Here is a 16,165-nt window from a genome sequence, read left to right as displayed (position 1 = left end):
AACTGAGACCAATCAGTGAGGAAGCCTTGGTTTATCAGGAAGGAAAGCCAGTTTGTAACTTTTTGGAGAGCAAAGGGAACAAACAGGGTGGGGGTAAGGAAACCACTCCCTGCTGCAACGTTGTTTGCTCTGCTGGGATCTGCTTGTTCTTTGGGGGCTTCTCGTGGTTGAGAAAGCCCCAGAACCCAAGAGCTGAGAGAGCTGGTTTTGCTGCAGCCCTGCTGAATTGCTTGCACAGCAACATGCACAGCACGCCCAGGCCATCTGCACATGTGGTTTCAATTTTTCTGGGAGTTTCTTATGGGAAAATGTGTCTATATGTTACAAAAATGCCCCCTTGGACAGAACTTCTATTTTCTTCCCTCTGACCCCGAGGATTTCCCTAAATCCTAGTGTCCTGCTTTGCCCTTCCTCCCCACGCTATGCTTTAACTTCTAAATAAATAATTAATGGTTGCTATTGGACAATGGGTTGCTGCAGTGACGTGGGGTATGGGAGAAACCTGCTACTTTGTTAATTATAAAAAGTTTTACTCTGGGGAGGTTTCGCAGGCTTGCCTTTCCGAAAACAGCGGGTCCTTGTTCAGGTGGACCGTTTCTCTGCATCCCTGGGTGCTGCTTCAGGCTGACGGCCGTCCGGAGGGCATCTTTCTTCCCAGGGAGGGAAGGCTCTGAGTTAGTCTCAGGCATAGTCTGTCTGTGAAATGAATGTGGAGGTTTTTTTTGGTTTTTTGATTTTTTTTTTTAATGCCAAAGAGGTAACTTCACTGTTTCAGACTTAGGGATCCCTGACTGAAGCACGTGGCAGCCATGTGAGGAGTGTCCTTCACATTTTAAAATGCATGTCTGTGCAGACATATGGACACACACTTATCCCTTTGCATTTTTCCCATAAAATGTAATTATATTACTATCTTGTCCCATGCCTCTCACACTTGTTTCATCTTGGAGATCTCTCCCAGTGCATATATAGCTGGCCCTTTCTTTCTTCACTACTGTGTAGCTTTCCATATTGTGCCCCAAGTAGCTCACCATCCCCCTATGATGGAGGCAGGCTGTGACCATTTCTTTCACTACCACAAAAATGCCACAGTCCATATTTTTCTCAGTGGCTGTGTGTACAACTGCAAATATTTCTGGAGGAGACATTCCTAAGAGGGGGAAGGCCGGGTCAGAGGTTTGCTCCTACACATGCGATGATCTGTCCAGAACTAAAGACACACACAGAAGTGACTACAAGCCAAACTGGAGAACACTGAACGAGGTCGGTGGCTTGTGGCACGGCCGAGGTCCACTGTACTAGAGGTTTACAGAAAGCTGCCGCTGGGGGAAAGTGGGCAAAGGCACAGGAGCCCTCTCCGTATTACCACTTACATCTGCCTGCAAATGCACAATTATCTCAATACAAATTTCATTTTGGAATAGTTCCTTTAAGATTGAGAGAAACTCTGCCAAACTGCCCTCCGGTTCTTTGCAGAATTAACTGAACGGGCCACAGGCATAATAGGCATTGCTCACTACAACATCAGGAAAGAGTCGAAGAACTATAAAACTTGCATTTGGCACAGACTGAGAAATGTAGTCCCAATGTAGACTGGATGACAAGGAGTTAAACAGAGAGGCACCATGGGGATCCTGAATATTATCCCCGTTCTTTGAGTAAAATCTTCCTGGTACAGCTTCTTTATTTACCTTTAATGAAACTCCAAGAAGATACCACTTTTCCATATCCAAATTTAAGTTTATTGTCCAAAGTGACAATAAAGGGGATTTCTAGGTTGTTGCCTTAGTACCTGGGAGGGAATTACTCAGCTTTTAACCTTCTCCCTACATTTATAATGTTGGTCACCTCTCGTGAATAGTGGAGGATGGGGACTGATTTTTTTTATTATTATTATTTAACTGTTTAACCACACTTCTGGTCAGGAATTCAAAAAACCATTACAAGAGAAGGTCATGCAGGGGCACCTGGGTGACTCAGTCGTTAAGCGGCTGCCTTCGGCTCAGGTCATGATCCCAGGGTCCTGGGATCGAGCCCCGCATTGGGCTCCCTGCTCGGCTGGAAGCCTGCTTCTCCCTCTCCCTCTGCCTGCCTCTCTGCCTACTTGTGCTCTCTATCTCTCTGTCAAATAAATAAAATCTTAGAAAAAAAAAAAGAGAAGGTCATGCATTTTTAAGGGTCTATATGAGGATAGAGTTGATTTACATGTGTATGAGCTACAGTCATTCTTTATCAAGTGCAGTCTTACCAGCCAGTGCCTCTGTGCCCCCCTCACCCAGATGTCCACAGCTGACATCACTCATGGACTCCCAGACTCTCCCCACCGCCAGGCCTTGGGGAGCCTTGAAAGTCACCTCCAAGCAGTCAAAGTCGGCCCAGGAGCAGAAACCTCTTGTCATTCCTGCCAGCCATTTTTCTAGCACAAAACCTTTAAAACCCAAAAGGTGCACATCTCCTCTGATAATGTGGAATGGTCTGCCCTTCCCGCAAAAAGCCGAGCTGTTTGCGCTGTTCTGGCATAGTGGGCTCTGGTGCTGAGCGAGCTGATGCTGCTACTTGGGAGCACACTCACTCCCACTCCATTTAGCAGGACAGTCAGATTCAAACAAGGATGAGTTCTTGAAACCGGCGGAGTGCAGCATTCTTGAGGAAAACCATCAGGCAAATCAAAATTGAGAAACAGTCTGCATAACAATGGGGCTGGATTCTTCAAAAAGGCCAATGGCACGAAAGACAAAAGGGGGGTGGGGAGGCTTTCTAGCTCGAAGGAGACAACAGTACATGATCCTTGATCAGATCCTGACTGGGGGTGTCTTGGGGGAGGGGGGACAAGACATCAATGGCACAATCGTCGAAGTTAAATATGGACTCGTATCACATAGTCACAAGTGCATCACTGTCCAGCTTCCTGCATGTGATTACTGCACGGAGGTGATACAAAAGAATCTCTGTGCTCCTAGGAGGTGCATGCTGAAGTGCTTAGGGCAGAGCCACCTGCAGCTTGCAGAGGGAGAAATGCCTGCCCCTCTGGATACACTGTGCATCAAAGAAGAAAAGCTAATGCAAGCTCCACAGTCAAAACACAGGAGTATATATAAAGCCCTCATTGCCCAATCTGTTCACAAGCCACTGTCTTTCCTCATATGTCCCAGGACCTCCAGCTGATTGGAAACATTCCTCGCCTTGCACAATTGTGTTAAGCCCATAAGACAAACAACAGCCCGTCTTTATTAAAATTTTTTATATTTTTGGTCATCGTGGGCTTTTTTCTGTAACATCGAATTTTTTTAAACATTGCGCTAAAATATTTACTTCGATGATAGAGTTTCTGGGTGCCCCCCTTATATTTTTTGCAACACTCGGCCTCAGCTAATCCTGGCCTTGGGGAAGAATCATGACTTCGACAGTTTATTCATGAATGGCTCATTTAAAATTATTTGTACAGGGGCGCCCGGGTGGCTCAGTAGGTTAAGCGTCCGACTCTTGATTTCAGCTCTGGTCATGATCTCAGGGTCGTGGATCAAGCTTGCACTGGGCTCTGTGCCCAGTGGGGAGTCTGCTTGAGATTCCTTCTCTCAAAAATAAATCAATCTTTAAAAAAATGATTGGTATATGTATTCATTATACGTGGCTTATATACATATACATTCTACAGGTGTGTGCGTGCACATATACACACGTGTGCTTACACACAGATGAGCAAATGTGGCAAAATGCTAAAAATGGGTGAACTGAGGTAACGAGTATCCAAATGTTCATGGTATTATTCTTGTCATTTTTCTGTAAGCTGGGAAAGTTTCGAAACAACAGCGGTAGGGAAAAATGTACTGGATAAAAATTAAAAATCTGGTGTGCATGTTTTACAGGCTAAAGTGTGACCCATGTGCTCATCCTAGTGCCGACTCGGCTGAAGAAGGGAGATTACTGACCCCGAGCGGAAGCAGCTGCTGTGGCCATCTGGGATGGGTGAGCTCGGGAGGTCCTCCAACGCTGAGAGTGCCCTTCCCTAGCAAGCTGTTCGTACACCCTTTCTCCCTCCCTGTGCCAGCCTCAGGCATGCCAAGTCGTCTCTACCACGAGCGCTGTGACTGAGAAAAGTATCTGTAAACCTCAGGTTTCTCTGATGAGGCGATATTAGAAACATCAGGGAGGAGAATCACTTTGGGAGAAACCGTCCCTTAGCAAAGGAGACAGGAAAACCAGAGATGTTGAATGACATACCTAACCTTTTAAATACTTTAAGGGATGTTGAAAGAGTTGAGGCTTAAGTCTCCAAATAAAACAGGCAAGCTTACTTTTTTGAAAATAACGGCTCAAGGCAGGTGAGGGATACAGTCAGATAAATGATGGATGGGTAGAGAGATGAGAGACAGACACAGGGAATAGAGATTGATGTATTACGTGTCTCCTTAGAGAGACACGTGGTACACGGATAGGTAATATTGGACATTTGTGTGGTTATGAAAATATTTTTCCCTTAAAGTGATTTATTGTGTAATATTTCCAAGTATTTTTAACTATTATTTTATTATTTTTTTATTTTTTAAAAGATTTTATTTATTTATTTGACAGAGAGAAAGAGGGAGAGAGAGAGAGAGAGCACAGGCAGGGGGAGTGGCAGGCAGAGGGAAAAGCAGGCTCCCCGCGGAGCACGGAGCCCGATGCGGGGCTCGAACCCAGGGCCCTGGGATCATGACCCAAGCCGAAGGCAGACGCTTAACCAACTGAGCTACCCAGGTGCCCCAACTATTATTTTAAACAGTTTTCTTAATCGGTAGATACCTCTTCTGAACATCTTCTAAGAACTACTTCAAACATTTAAAAAGATTTATTAAAAAAATGAAGTTCACACTAGTGGTATTTGTAACAGCAAGAAATTAGAAGTAATCGAAGTATTCCAGCAATATGGAAATAGCTAAGGGATAGGATGCAACCATTTAAGAGGATAGATTCGAAGGGTTTGAACCTTAGAAGATCATTACAGTATGGTTCGGGGGGAAAAACAGGAATCATAACTACTCTTATAACAGGATCATGACGTTAAACCAGGCAAAGAAAGCGAAACAAAACAACAAATGTGATATACTGAAAAAAGTCACTAAAACCTTCACAGTAAAAATAAACTAATACATTTTAGACACATGCCTGAGGAGTTTGTCACAATTCAGTCACCCTGCCAGGGTCTTGCCTAATCACCTTATCTAAAACAGTAGCTCTCGTCATCACACTTTACCTCAGCCTGCTTTATTTTTCTTATCACTTTCCTGACAGGACGATATGTATGTATGTGTTGCTTACTCCCTGTTGCCTCCAGTAACTTATCAGCTTGTCGAGGGCAAGGACCTTGTCTATCTTTTTCATAGGCTTAGTGTCTGGCACGTAACAGATGCCAGGTAAAAATGTATTTAATGAATTAATTGGAAAAGTTATCCTAGAGCACTTCAAATATGATTGAAATTGTACAAAATTACACCATTTGGGGAATAAAACATCCCACATCCTGTGAAAAATGAAATAATCTAGACTAGTATTAAGAACCCCACAAAGCAAGCAATCTAATATCGTATAAACCAGAAGATTCCATCTGGTGGTCTCATTCTAGCTTGATGGACCATAGGACTCACGGGGAATTTATTTATTTTTTGAAAGATTTTATTTATTTACCTGACAGAGAGAGACACAGCGAGAGAGGGAACACAAGCAGGGGGAGTGGGAGAGGGAGAAGCAGGCTTCCCGCGGAGCAGGGAGCCCGATGCGGGGCTCCATCCCAGGACCCCGGGACCATGACCTGAGCCTAAGGCAGACGCTTAATGACTGAGCCACCCAGGCGCCCCTCACAGGGAATTTAAAGACTACCTCATGTCCAATCTCTATATTCATAAATCATAAAACATCGCAACAGCTCCAAGACACAGGGATCTGGACCTGTTCTGCATCCACATCCTTCTGGAATCAGAAGGATCGGTCTGGTAAGTGGTCTCTTGGGACTCAGTTCAGAATTAGAGTGCCCCCCCCCTTCCACACACATGCACAAAACACACCTACCAGAGCTGGGAGGTCCATACAAATGATTAGTGAAATCCATGCTCTGCAGTTTCAGAAAGTAGATGGAACAGCAGGATCCTCAAGTTCCTCGGGGCCACAGACGGATGGAATATCCTAGGACATCCTGGGGCTTAACACAGAGCTCAGACATTGACCAAAAAATGCACTCAGGAGAACACTTTGAAGATAGAAAGCCTCTAATTCCCGAATGTTCTATGATACATATTTTAATTACCAAATATCTATGATACATATTTTAATTTATCAGTATTTTCTTTTCAAGTTTCTGCCTTTGATATTAGGCTTAGAAAAGACATTCCCTTTCATGTATATTCATGAACATTTTCTTCTAGTATTTTAGAGCATTTGAAATTTTTTTAACATTTTCAAAAAAACCAAGATTTGTTTTTGGAATGTGATATTAAATAGGAATTTAAATTAATTTAATCTTTTTTCCCCCAGGTAGTTAACTAATTAACTTATTTGATATTCCAAAGTTGTGAAAATCAGAAAAAGGTCTCGAACAGTACTAACAGAAATATGCTAGCCACATGTATAATTTAAAATTGTATGGTAGTCACATTTAAAAAGTAAAAAGAAGTGGAATTAATTTTAGTGATGAATTTTATTTAGCCTAATACATTCAAAATATTATCATTTCAGTGTGTAATCAACATCGAAATTATTAATATTTCACATTTTGTACTGAATCTTCAAAACACGGTATTTTTTTTAATACCACAGCACATCTCGATTCGGCCACATTTCAGCTGCTCAACAGCCTAATGGGTCTTGTGGCTCCTGTACCGAATAGCCCAGCTTTAGAGCAATGTTTCTCAATCTTGGCACTACTGACATTTCGGACCTGATTATTCTTTGCTGTGGGGATCTGCTCTGTGCACAGTAGGATGATTAGCTGCATCTCTGACCTCCACCTACTAGATGTCAGTAGCACCCCTCCCTCAGTTGTGGCAACTAAAAATGTCTCCAAACTTGGCCAAATGTCCCTGGAGCAGGGGGGCAAAATTGTCCCTAGTTGAGAATCAAACGGCTAGAAAAACTGGGGGGGGGGGAATATATATTTGGACCAAACTTAGGATCATTTGAGAGAAAATTTTCTTTTTAGAAGCTAATATTACTCTAGTCACTGAACCACGACAGTAGTACTTACAACAATTAAAAGTTTATCCAATTTCCATGTTCTGAATTCACAAAAAAGGAGGAGATAAAGAAAGGCTAGCAGTGGGAAAAGCAGAAGGGGAGGGAGTGGAAAAGAAGAAAAAGAGAGGGGGAGGGGAAGGCTGTGTTTTCTATTATAATCATCAGGCTTACTTGGGGCCCAGACTCACAGAAATAATATTGACCCAGCGTTGAGCCCATCTCAGTAACTGGCATTAACATGTCAGACAAAAACCCTGAGGCTCTTGACTTTGAAAATAAGCTGATAGATGCTTGGGTTGCAACAAGCATCAAACAGTGCCTGTGGGTTCAGCTAGTTGGGAACGCCCAGTGTTGCTCGAGTCTAGAAGTGTTTACGTCAAGGAACAGCATTTAATATCAGAAGTGATGAGCGACTGACTCTAACTGCTGGGTGAGCTAATCTCTTCCAACATCTCTCTTATCAGCCAGGAACTCGGTAACTGGAAGTCTCTGCTAACTGTGATGTTTTTAATGTATTCAGCATATATATATATATATATATATATATATATGTGTGTGTGTGTGTGTGTGTGTGTATATAAATAGCAAGGAAATCAAAATTATAGCAGAGGTTTATTCACAGAAGCAAAAAAAGAAAGGGGTAAGGAGGGAGGAACTAAATCAGTAACACATCTTGAATTATGTACACTCATCATAATTTTATTCACCCAGATTTTTGTGTCTGCATGATATTCAGAACATTGACCCTTAGATAATTAAAGATCGTGAATCTTCAAACATAGATTATTTTCACTCCCCTTCACAGAAATTTTAAGTTTCTTAACAACAAAAGCTAAAGACAAAAAGGCTCCTGGTTGCCCCTTGGTTAATAAGAGCATTAACCAGGAGTTTCCACTCCTCAAGTGTTCCAGTTCATCGGGGACCTACACTAACTGCCTTAGCTCATTCGAAGATAGTCAGAGTCTACTGGTTGGGCATCTACACTAGGTACCCTGGATACAGCAGGGAACAACCTGCTTATTTCCAAGTATCTTCCCACGGCCAGCTGGGGCTACCGGTACAGCAGGAATCTTTCCAGCAGCTCCGGCAGATGGAGTTCATGGACGGTTTGATGACATGCTCGACCCAAGCACTTCCGAACACACAGGCGGCAGAGCTGGGAAAGAGCAGGTGGGCCTGGGGAAAAAATTAAAATGTGTGAAGCTCGTGGCAGTGGGGGTGGGGAAGAAGGGGAGACCAGAGGACTGGAAGAGGCTGAAATGTTCTACAAGCTTACGAGAGGCTGAATCTCTACATGGATTACAGAGTGATGGAGCAGACATTAAATACACACAGGGACCCCAGTTTGCCCCCCCGGGTGGGGACACATTTAAGTTGACCCTCCAAATGTAATTGTACTAGTGATATTGAAGAGTGAAGCTAACCAGAGGCAAGCCAGGAATGAAGCGTGAGGCCTAAAGGGAATTCACTTCATGTCCACAGTAGCCAAACTATGGAAAGAGCCCAGATGTCCACCGACAGAGGAATGGATAAAGAAGATGTGGTGTATGTATACAACAGAATATTACTCAGTCATCCGAAAGAAGGAAATCTTGCCATTTGCAACGACATGGATGGAACTAGAGGGTAATATTATGCTAAGCGAAATAAGTCCATCAGAGAAAGACAAACACCATATGATTTCACTCATATGTGGAACTTAAGAAACAAAACAGATGAAAATAGGGGAAGGGAAGGAAAAATAAAATAAGACGAAAACAGAGAGGGAGGCAAGCCATGAGACTCTTAACTCTAGGGAACAAACTGAGGGTCGCTGGAGGGGAGGTGGGTGGGGGGAGAGGGCAAATGGGGGATGGGCATTAAGGAGGGCACGGGATGGAATGAGCACTAGGTGTTGTATGCAACTGATGAATCACTGAAGTCTACCTCTGAAACTAGTAATACACTATGTGTTAATTAAATTCAATTTAAATTAAAAATTTGAAAAATAAATAAAGGGAATGCACTCCATTCATGCACTGTACATGCCAATGAATGTGATAATACCGGCTGAGAAGAAAACCTGAATGGAACCACTGAGCAGGCAGGAGCCTGAGACAGAGCTGCCAAGCAAGGGCCAACTACCAAGTGGGTGTTGGGGGTCTGTATGGTCACAGAGGCCTCCTAGACCTCCTGGCTCTAGCTGCTCACAAGGTGGTGCTGGCTGGGTCCCAAGTCCTATTAGGAGGGGCCCTCCATTTGCGCCAGGCTCCCAGCTCAATAGAGGATCTAGAGAAAGGACCCAAGTCGCTTAACCCCCATTATGCCCGGAACCTCAGTCTCAAGGAAGCTCGTAGAGTCATCACACCCATGGCTATGAGTGGCTGAAGGAAAGTAAGGGGAGCCAAAATATGGTTGAGTAGGACAAATGAGGTTTGGGCTGGAACACTAGTTATACTGAGGCATTTGTAATGTCCCATTATTCCCTAACCTGACTGTCTCGGTAAAGATCTCTTCAAGTAGACCTGTGTGGTTACTGGACGACACAAGGTTGCTCTTGTCAAGAAAATCCTAATGTAACAGGATCCTACACCCCATGAGAAATGGCACACTACCTATGCAAATAGCCAGGTCACATTTGATTTGATGTTTCCGAGGAGCGTCCATGTGATAGAAAGAGCAAATAATTGCCCTCGGTTAAAATCTTGGGAAGCAAGAATGGAAAGCATCTCTACCTGTCACCCAACTAAAGCTCTTCTGGAAAACAGTAACGCAGACGGACTGTCTAGTTGGCCTACAGAAGCTCAGATACCAGAGTGAACTCTGACAGAGCTGGTGTTCACCCTTCTGGAGGAAGCAGCTGTATTTATGACAACAGAAGACAGAAGAAGTCGCTTAGAAGAAATCTAAATCAGGGGGCGGAGCAAGATGGCAAAGGTGTAGGAGACCTGGATTTCATCTGGTCCCAGGAATTCAGCTGGATAGGGATCAAACCATTCTGAACACCTACGAACTCAACAGGAAATCGAAGAAAAGAGTAGCAACAACTCTCTGAACAGAAAAGCGACCACTTTCTGGAAGGTAGGACGTGCGGAGAAGTGAATCCGAGGCGATATTTGGGAGGATAGACGGCAGGGGAGGGGGCCTCTGTCCACTGCTTCTGGCAAGTGCTAGAGCCGCGGAGCACAAAATCGGACCTTTGAGAAGTCGGCTCCGCTGAGGGACATCACTCCAGTGGCTAAGCGGGGGGTGGGACCCTCGCGGGACAGTGTGGTCTCAGGACCCTCGGGGTCACAGAAAGACCGGGGGAGCCTGAGTGCAGCAGAGCTCCCAGGTATCGGAGCGGGGAGGCCGGCTGCAGAGACGGAGCCGAGGCGCGGGCTCTCAGCTCGGGGTGGCCGTAAACTGTGATCCGCGGCCCAGTCGGGCCACCGCTCCTCCAGCAGGGACCCAACAAGTGGCAGAGCCGGGGAGAGTCCCCTTCCTCCCCCGGGAAGAGCGGCGCGGGAGCGCACCGCGGGGATCTGCTGGGTTTGGAGACTCCGCGCGGGGTCATGTGCCAGAGATAGAAACGCTCGATCACAGGCCGGGTGAGCACGGAGTGCGGCCGGAGACCGGGGACACGGGAGGGACTGCTTTTCTCTGGGGGCACACTGAGGAGCGGGGCCCCGAGTTCTCGGCTCCTCCGGCCGGAGATTGGGAGGCCACCATTTTCACTGTCATCCTCCAAAGCTGAACGGAAAGCTTGCAGGGAACGAAAGCTCCCAAGAGCAAACCCGAGCAGCTTGCTTAGCCTGGACCGGCAAGGACAGGGCAATTCCGCCTCCGGCAAAGACATTTGGGAACCACGGCAACAGGCCCCTCCCCCAGAAGATCAGCACAAACAGCCAGCAAGCCAAGACCAAGTTTACCGATCAAGGAGAACGGGAGAACTCCAGCGCTAAGGGAATACTGCACATAGAATCCATGGCTTTTTTTCCCATGATTCTTTAGTCTTTCAAAGTTAAATTTTTTTTTTTGGAATTTTTCTTTTTCCCTTTTTCAACCAACATCTTATCAATCCTTTTTTAAAAAATACTTTTTATTTTTCATTTTTAGAGTCATATTCTATCCCTTCATAGTAGTTACCCTTATTTTTGGTATATATGTATATATATATATATATATATATATATATATATATATATATATATGTATACAAATTTTTATATCTTGGGAAATTTGAGATACAGTTTCGTCTAACAGATCAAAATATACCCTAAATCTCTAGGGTATGGCTTTGTTCTAGTCTCCTCCCTGATCACATTCTCTCCCCTTTTTTTTTTAAATCCTCTTCTTTCTTTTTTCAACCAACTTCTCATCTTATCAATTCCTTTTATAAAATCTTATAATTTTCATCTTTACAGTCATATTCCATCCCTTCCTCATATTAACCCTTATTTTTGTACATATATAAGTTTTTCTTTCTTTAAAATTTTGGGAGGCACTTTCTTCTAACAGACAAAAATACACCCAAAATCTAGTGTGTGGCACTGATCTATGCACCAGCCTGATCATATTTGATCATATTCTGTTTTTGTTTTGTTTTGTTTTTGTTTGTTTTTATCTTTTTCTTTTTCTTTTTTCTTTCTTTCCCTTTCTTTTCCCCCGGTTTCAGGTCTTTTCTGATTTCTTTAGTGTATATTTTCTGGGGACAATGTTACCCTGTTAGCATTTTCTTCTGTCATTCATCTATTCTCCTCTGGACAAAATGACAAGATGGAAAAAAATCACCTCAAAAAAAAGAACAAGAGGCAGTACCAACTGCCAGGGACCTAATCAACATGGACATTAGTAAGATGTCGGAACTAGAGTTCAGAATGATGATTTTAAAGATACTAGCTGGGCTTGAAAAAACCATGGAAGTTATTAGGAAACCCTTTCTGGAGAAGTAAAAGAACGAAAATCTAAACAAGTCGAAATCAAAAAGGCTATTAATGAGGTGCAATCAAAAATGGAGGCTCTAACTGCTAGGATAAATGAGGCAGAAGAGAGAATTAGTGATATAGAAGACCAAATGATAGAAAATAAAGAAGCTGAGAAAAAGAGAGATAAACAACTACTGGATCACAAGGGCGGAATTTGAGAAGATAAGCAATATCATAAGACGAGACAACATTAGAATAATTGGGATCCCAGAAGAAGAAGAAAGAGGGGGGTAGAAGGTATATTGGAGCAAATTATAGCAGAGAACTCCCCTAATGTGGGGAAGGAAACAGGCATCAAAATCCAGGAGGCACAGAGAACCCCTCTCAAAATCAATAAAAATAGGTCAACACCCCAACATCTAATAGTTAAACTCACGAGTCTCAGAGACAAAGAGAAAATCCTGAAAGCAGCTCAGGAGAAGAGATCTGTAACCTACAATGGTAGAAACATTAGATTCACAACAGACCTATCCACAGAGACCTGGCAGGCCAGAAAGGACTGGCATGATATATTCAGAGCACTAAACGAGAAAAATATGCAGCCAAGAATACTCTATCCAGCTAGGCTGTCATTGAAAATAGAAGGAGAGATAAAAAGCTTCCAGGACAAACAAAAACTAAAGGAATTTGCAAACACAAAACCAGCCCTCCAAGAAATATTGAAAGGGGTCCTCTAAGGAAAGAGAGAGCCTAAAAGTAGCATAGACCAGAAAGGAACACAGACAATATACAGTAACAGTCACCTTACAGGCAATACAGTGGCACTAAATTCATATCTTTCAATAGTTACCGTGAATGTAAATGGGCTAAATGACCCAATCAAAAGTCACGGGCTATGAGATTGGATAAAAAAACAAGACCCATAGATATGCTGTCTGCAAGAGACTCATTTTAGACCCAAAGACACCCCCAGATTGAAAATGAGGGAGTGGAAAACAATTTACCATGCTAATGGACACCAAAAGAAAGCTGGGGTGGCAATCCTTATATCAGACAAATTAGATTTTAAACCAAAGATGGTAATAAGAGATGAGGAAAGACACTATATCCTACTTAAAGGGTCTGTCCAACAAGAAGATCTAACAACTGTAAATATCTATGGCCCTAACATGGGAGCAGCCAATTACATAAGGCAATTAATAACAAAAGCAAAGAAACACATCGACAACAATACAATAATAGGGGGGACTTAACACCCCCCCCCACTGAAATGGACAGATCATCTAAGCAAAAGATCAACAAGGAAATAAAGACTTTAAATGACACACTGGACCAAATGGACTTCACAGATATATTCAGAACACTCCATCCCAAAGCAACAGAATACACATTCTTCTCTAGTGCCCATGGAACATTCTCCAGAATAGATCACATCCTAGGTCACAATTCAGGTCTCAACCGGTACCAAAAGATTGGGATCATTCCCTGCATATTTTCAGACCACAATGCTTTGAAACTAGAACTCAATCACAAGAGGAAAGTTGGAAAGAACTCAAATGCATGGAGGCTAAAGAGCGTCCTACTAAAGAATGAACAGGTCAACCAGGAAATTAAAGAAGAATTAAAAAAATTCATGGAAACCAATGAAAATGAAAACACAACAGTTCAAAATCTTTGGGATGCAGCAAATGCAGTCCTAAGAGGGAAGTATACAGCAGTACATTCCTTTCTCAAGAAACAAGAAAGGTCTCAAATACACAACCTAACCCTACACCTAAAGGAGCTGGAGAAAGAACAGCAAATAAAGCCTAAACCCAGCAGGAGAAGAGAAATAATAAAGATCAGAGCAGAAATCAATGAAATAGAAACCCAAAGAACAGAAGAACAGATCAACGAAACTAGGAGCTGGGTTCTTTGAAAGAATTAACAAGATTGATAAACCCCTGGCCAGACTTATCAAAAAGAAAAGAGAAATGACCCAAATAAATAAAATCATGAATGAAAGAGGAGCGTTCACAACCAACACCGAAGAAATACAAAGAATTATAAGAACATATTATGAGCAACTATATGCCAGCAAATTAGATCATCTGGAAGAAATAGATGCATTCCTAGAGATGTAACAACTACCAAAACTGAACCGGGAGGAAATAGAAAACCTGAACAGACCTATAACCACTAAGGAAATTGAAGCAGTCATCAAAAATCTCCCAACAAACAAAAGCCCAGGGCCAGATGGCTTCCCAGGGGAATTCTACCAAACGTTTAAAGAAGAATTAATACCTATTCTTCTGAAACTGTTCCAAAAAATAGAAGTGGAAGGAAAACTTCCAAACTCATTTTATGAGGCCACCATTACCTTGATCCCAAAACCAAAGACCCCATCAAAAAGGAGAATGACAGACCAATATCCCTGATGAACATGGATGCAAAAATTCTCACCAAAATACTAGCCAATAGGATCCAACAGTACATTAAAAGGACTATTCACCACGACCAAGTGGGATTTATCCCTGGGCTGCAAGGTTGGTTCAACATCCGCAAATCAATCAATGTGACACAATACATTAATAAAAGAAAGAACAAGAACCATATGCTCCTCTCATTAGATGCAGAAAAAGCATTTGACAAAGTATAGCATCCTTTCTTGATCAGAACTCTTCAAAGGATAGGGATAGAGGATACATACCTCAATATCATAAAAGCCATCTATGAAAAACCCACAGCGAATATCATTCTCAATGGGGAAAAACTGAGAGCTTTTCCCCTAAGGTCAGGAACGCGGCAGGGATGTCCACTATCACCACTGCTGTTCAACATAGTATTAGAAGTCCTAACCACAGCAATCAGACAACAAAAAGAAATAAAAGGCATCCAAATCGGCAAAGAAGTCAAACTCTCACTCTTTGCAGATGATGATACTTTATGTGGAAAACCCAAAAGACTCCACCGCAAAACTGCTAGAACTCATACAGGAATTCAGTAACATGGCAGGATATAAAATCAATGCACAGAAATCAGTGGCATTCCTATACGCCAACAAGACAGAAGAAAGAGAAATTAAGGAGTCGATCCCATTTACAGTGGCACCCAAAACCGTAAGATACCTAGGAATAAATCTAACCAAAGAGGCAAAGATTCTGTACTCAGAATACTATAAAATACTAATGAAAGAAATTGAGGAAGACACAAAGAAATGGAAAAACATTCCATGCTCATGGACTGGAAGAACAAATATTGTGAAGATGTCAATGCTACCTAGAGCAATCTACACATTCATTGCAATCCCTATCAAAATACCATCCACTTTTTTCAAAGAAATGGAACAAATAATCCTAAAATTTGTATGGAACCAGAAAAGACCCCGAATAGCCAGAGGAATGTTGAAAAAGAAAAGCAAAGCTGGCGGCATCACAATTCAAGGCTTCAAGCTCTATTACAAAGCTGTCATCATCAAGACAGTATGGTACTGGCACAAAAACAGACACATAGATCAATGGAAGAGAAGAGAGAGCCCAGAACTGGACCCTCAACTCTATGGTCAACTCATCTTCGACAAAGCAGGAAAGAATGTCCAATGGAAAAAAGACAGTCTCTTCAACAAATGGTGTTGGGAAAATTGGACAGCCACATGCAGAAGAATGAAACTGAACCATTTCCTTACACCACACACAAAAATAGACTCCAAATGGTTGAAAGACCTAAACGTGAGACAGGAGTCCATCAAAATCCTAAAGGAGAACACAGGTAGCAACCTCTTCGACTTCAGCCACAGCAACTTCTTCCTAGAAACCTCAACAAAGGCAAGGGAAGCAAGGGCAAAAATGAACTATTGAGACCTCATCAAGATAAAAAGCTTTTGCACAGCAAAGGAAACAGTCAACAAAACCAAAAGACAACTGACAGAGTGGGAGAAGATATTTGCAAATGACCTATCAGATAAAGGGCTAGTATCCAAAATCCATAAAGAACTTCTTAAACTCAACACCCAAAGAACAAATGATCCAATCAAGAAATGGGCAGAAGACATGAACAGACATTTTTCCAAAGAAGACATCCGAATGGCCAACAGA

At 42.7% G+C, this 16,165-nt stretch overlaps 1 protein-coding gene across 4 annotated transcripts in view; it reads right to left on the bottom strand.

Moving 5' to 3' along the window:
* Nucleotides 1-6,404: 6,404 nt before the first annotated feature.
* The window catches only part of ASB11 (ankyrin repeat and SOCS box containing 11), a 33,559-nt gene continuing 23,798 nt past the window's right edge, over nt 6,405-16,165 (bottom strand). For 2 of the 4 annotated variants that reach the window (XM_073902057.1, XM_073902059.1), the window contains exon 7: nt 6,406-8,382. In XM_073902057.1, coding sequence (XP_073758158.1) covers nt 8,258-8,382 — 125 coding nt within the window. In that variant the 3' untranslated portion in view covers nt 6,406-8,257. Of the gene's footprint in view, nt 8,383-16,165 lie in introns of all 4 variants that reach the window. The other 2 variants (XM_073902058.1, XM_073902056.1) reach the window with 2 other exon arrangements.

Source organism: Callorhinus ursinus, unplaced genomic scaffold (assembly GCF_003265705.2).
Source record: "Callorhinus ursinus isolate GAN/ISIS: 27379988/994484 unplaced genomic scaffold, GSC_fseal_2.0 scaffold16, whole genome shotgun sequence".
NCBI lineage: Eukaryota > Metazoa > Chordata > Mammalia > Carnivora > Otariidae > Callorhinus > Callorhinus ursinus.
The sequence above is the reverse complement of the archived record's forward strand: the minus strand, read 5'-3'. Positions and strand labels throughout refer to the sequence as shown.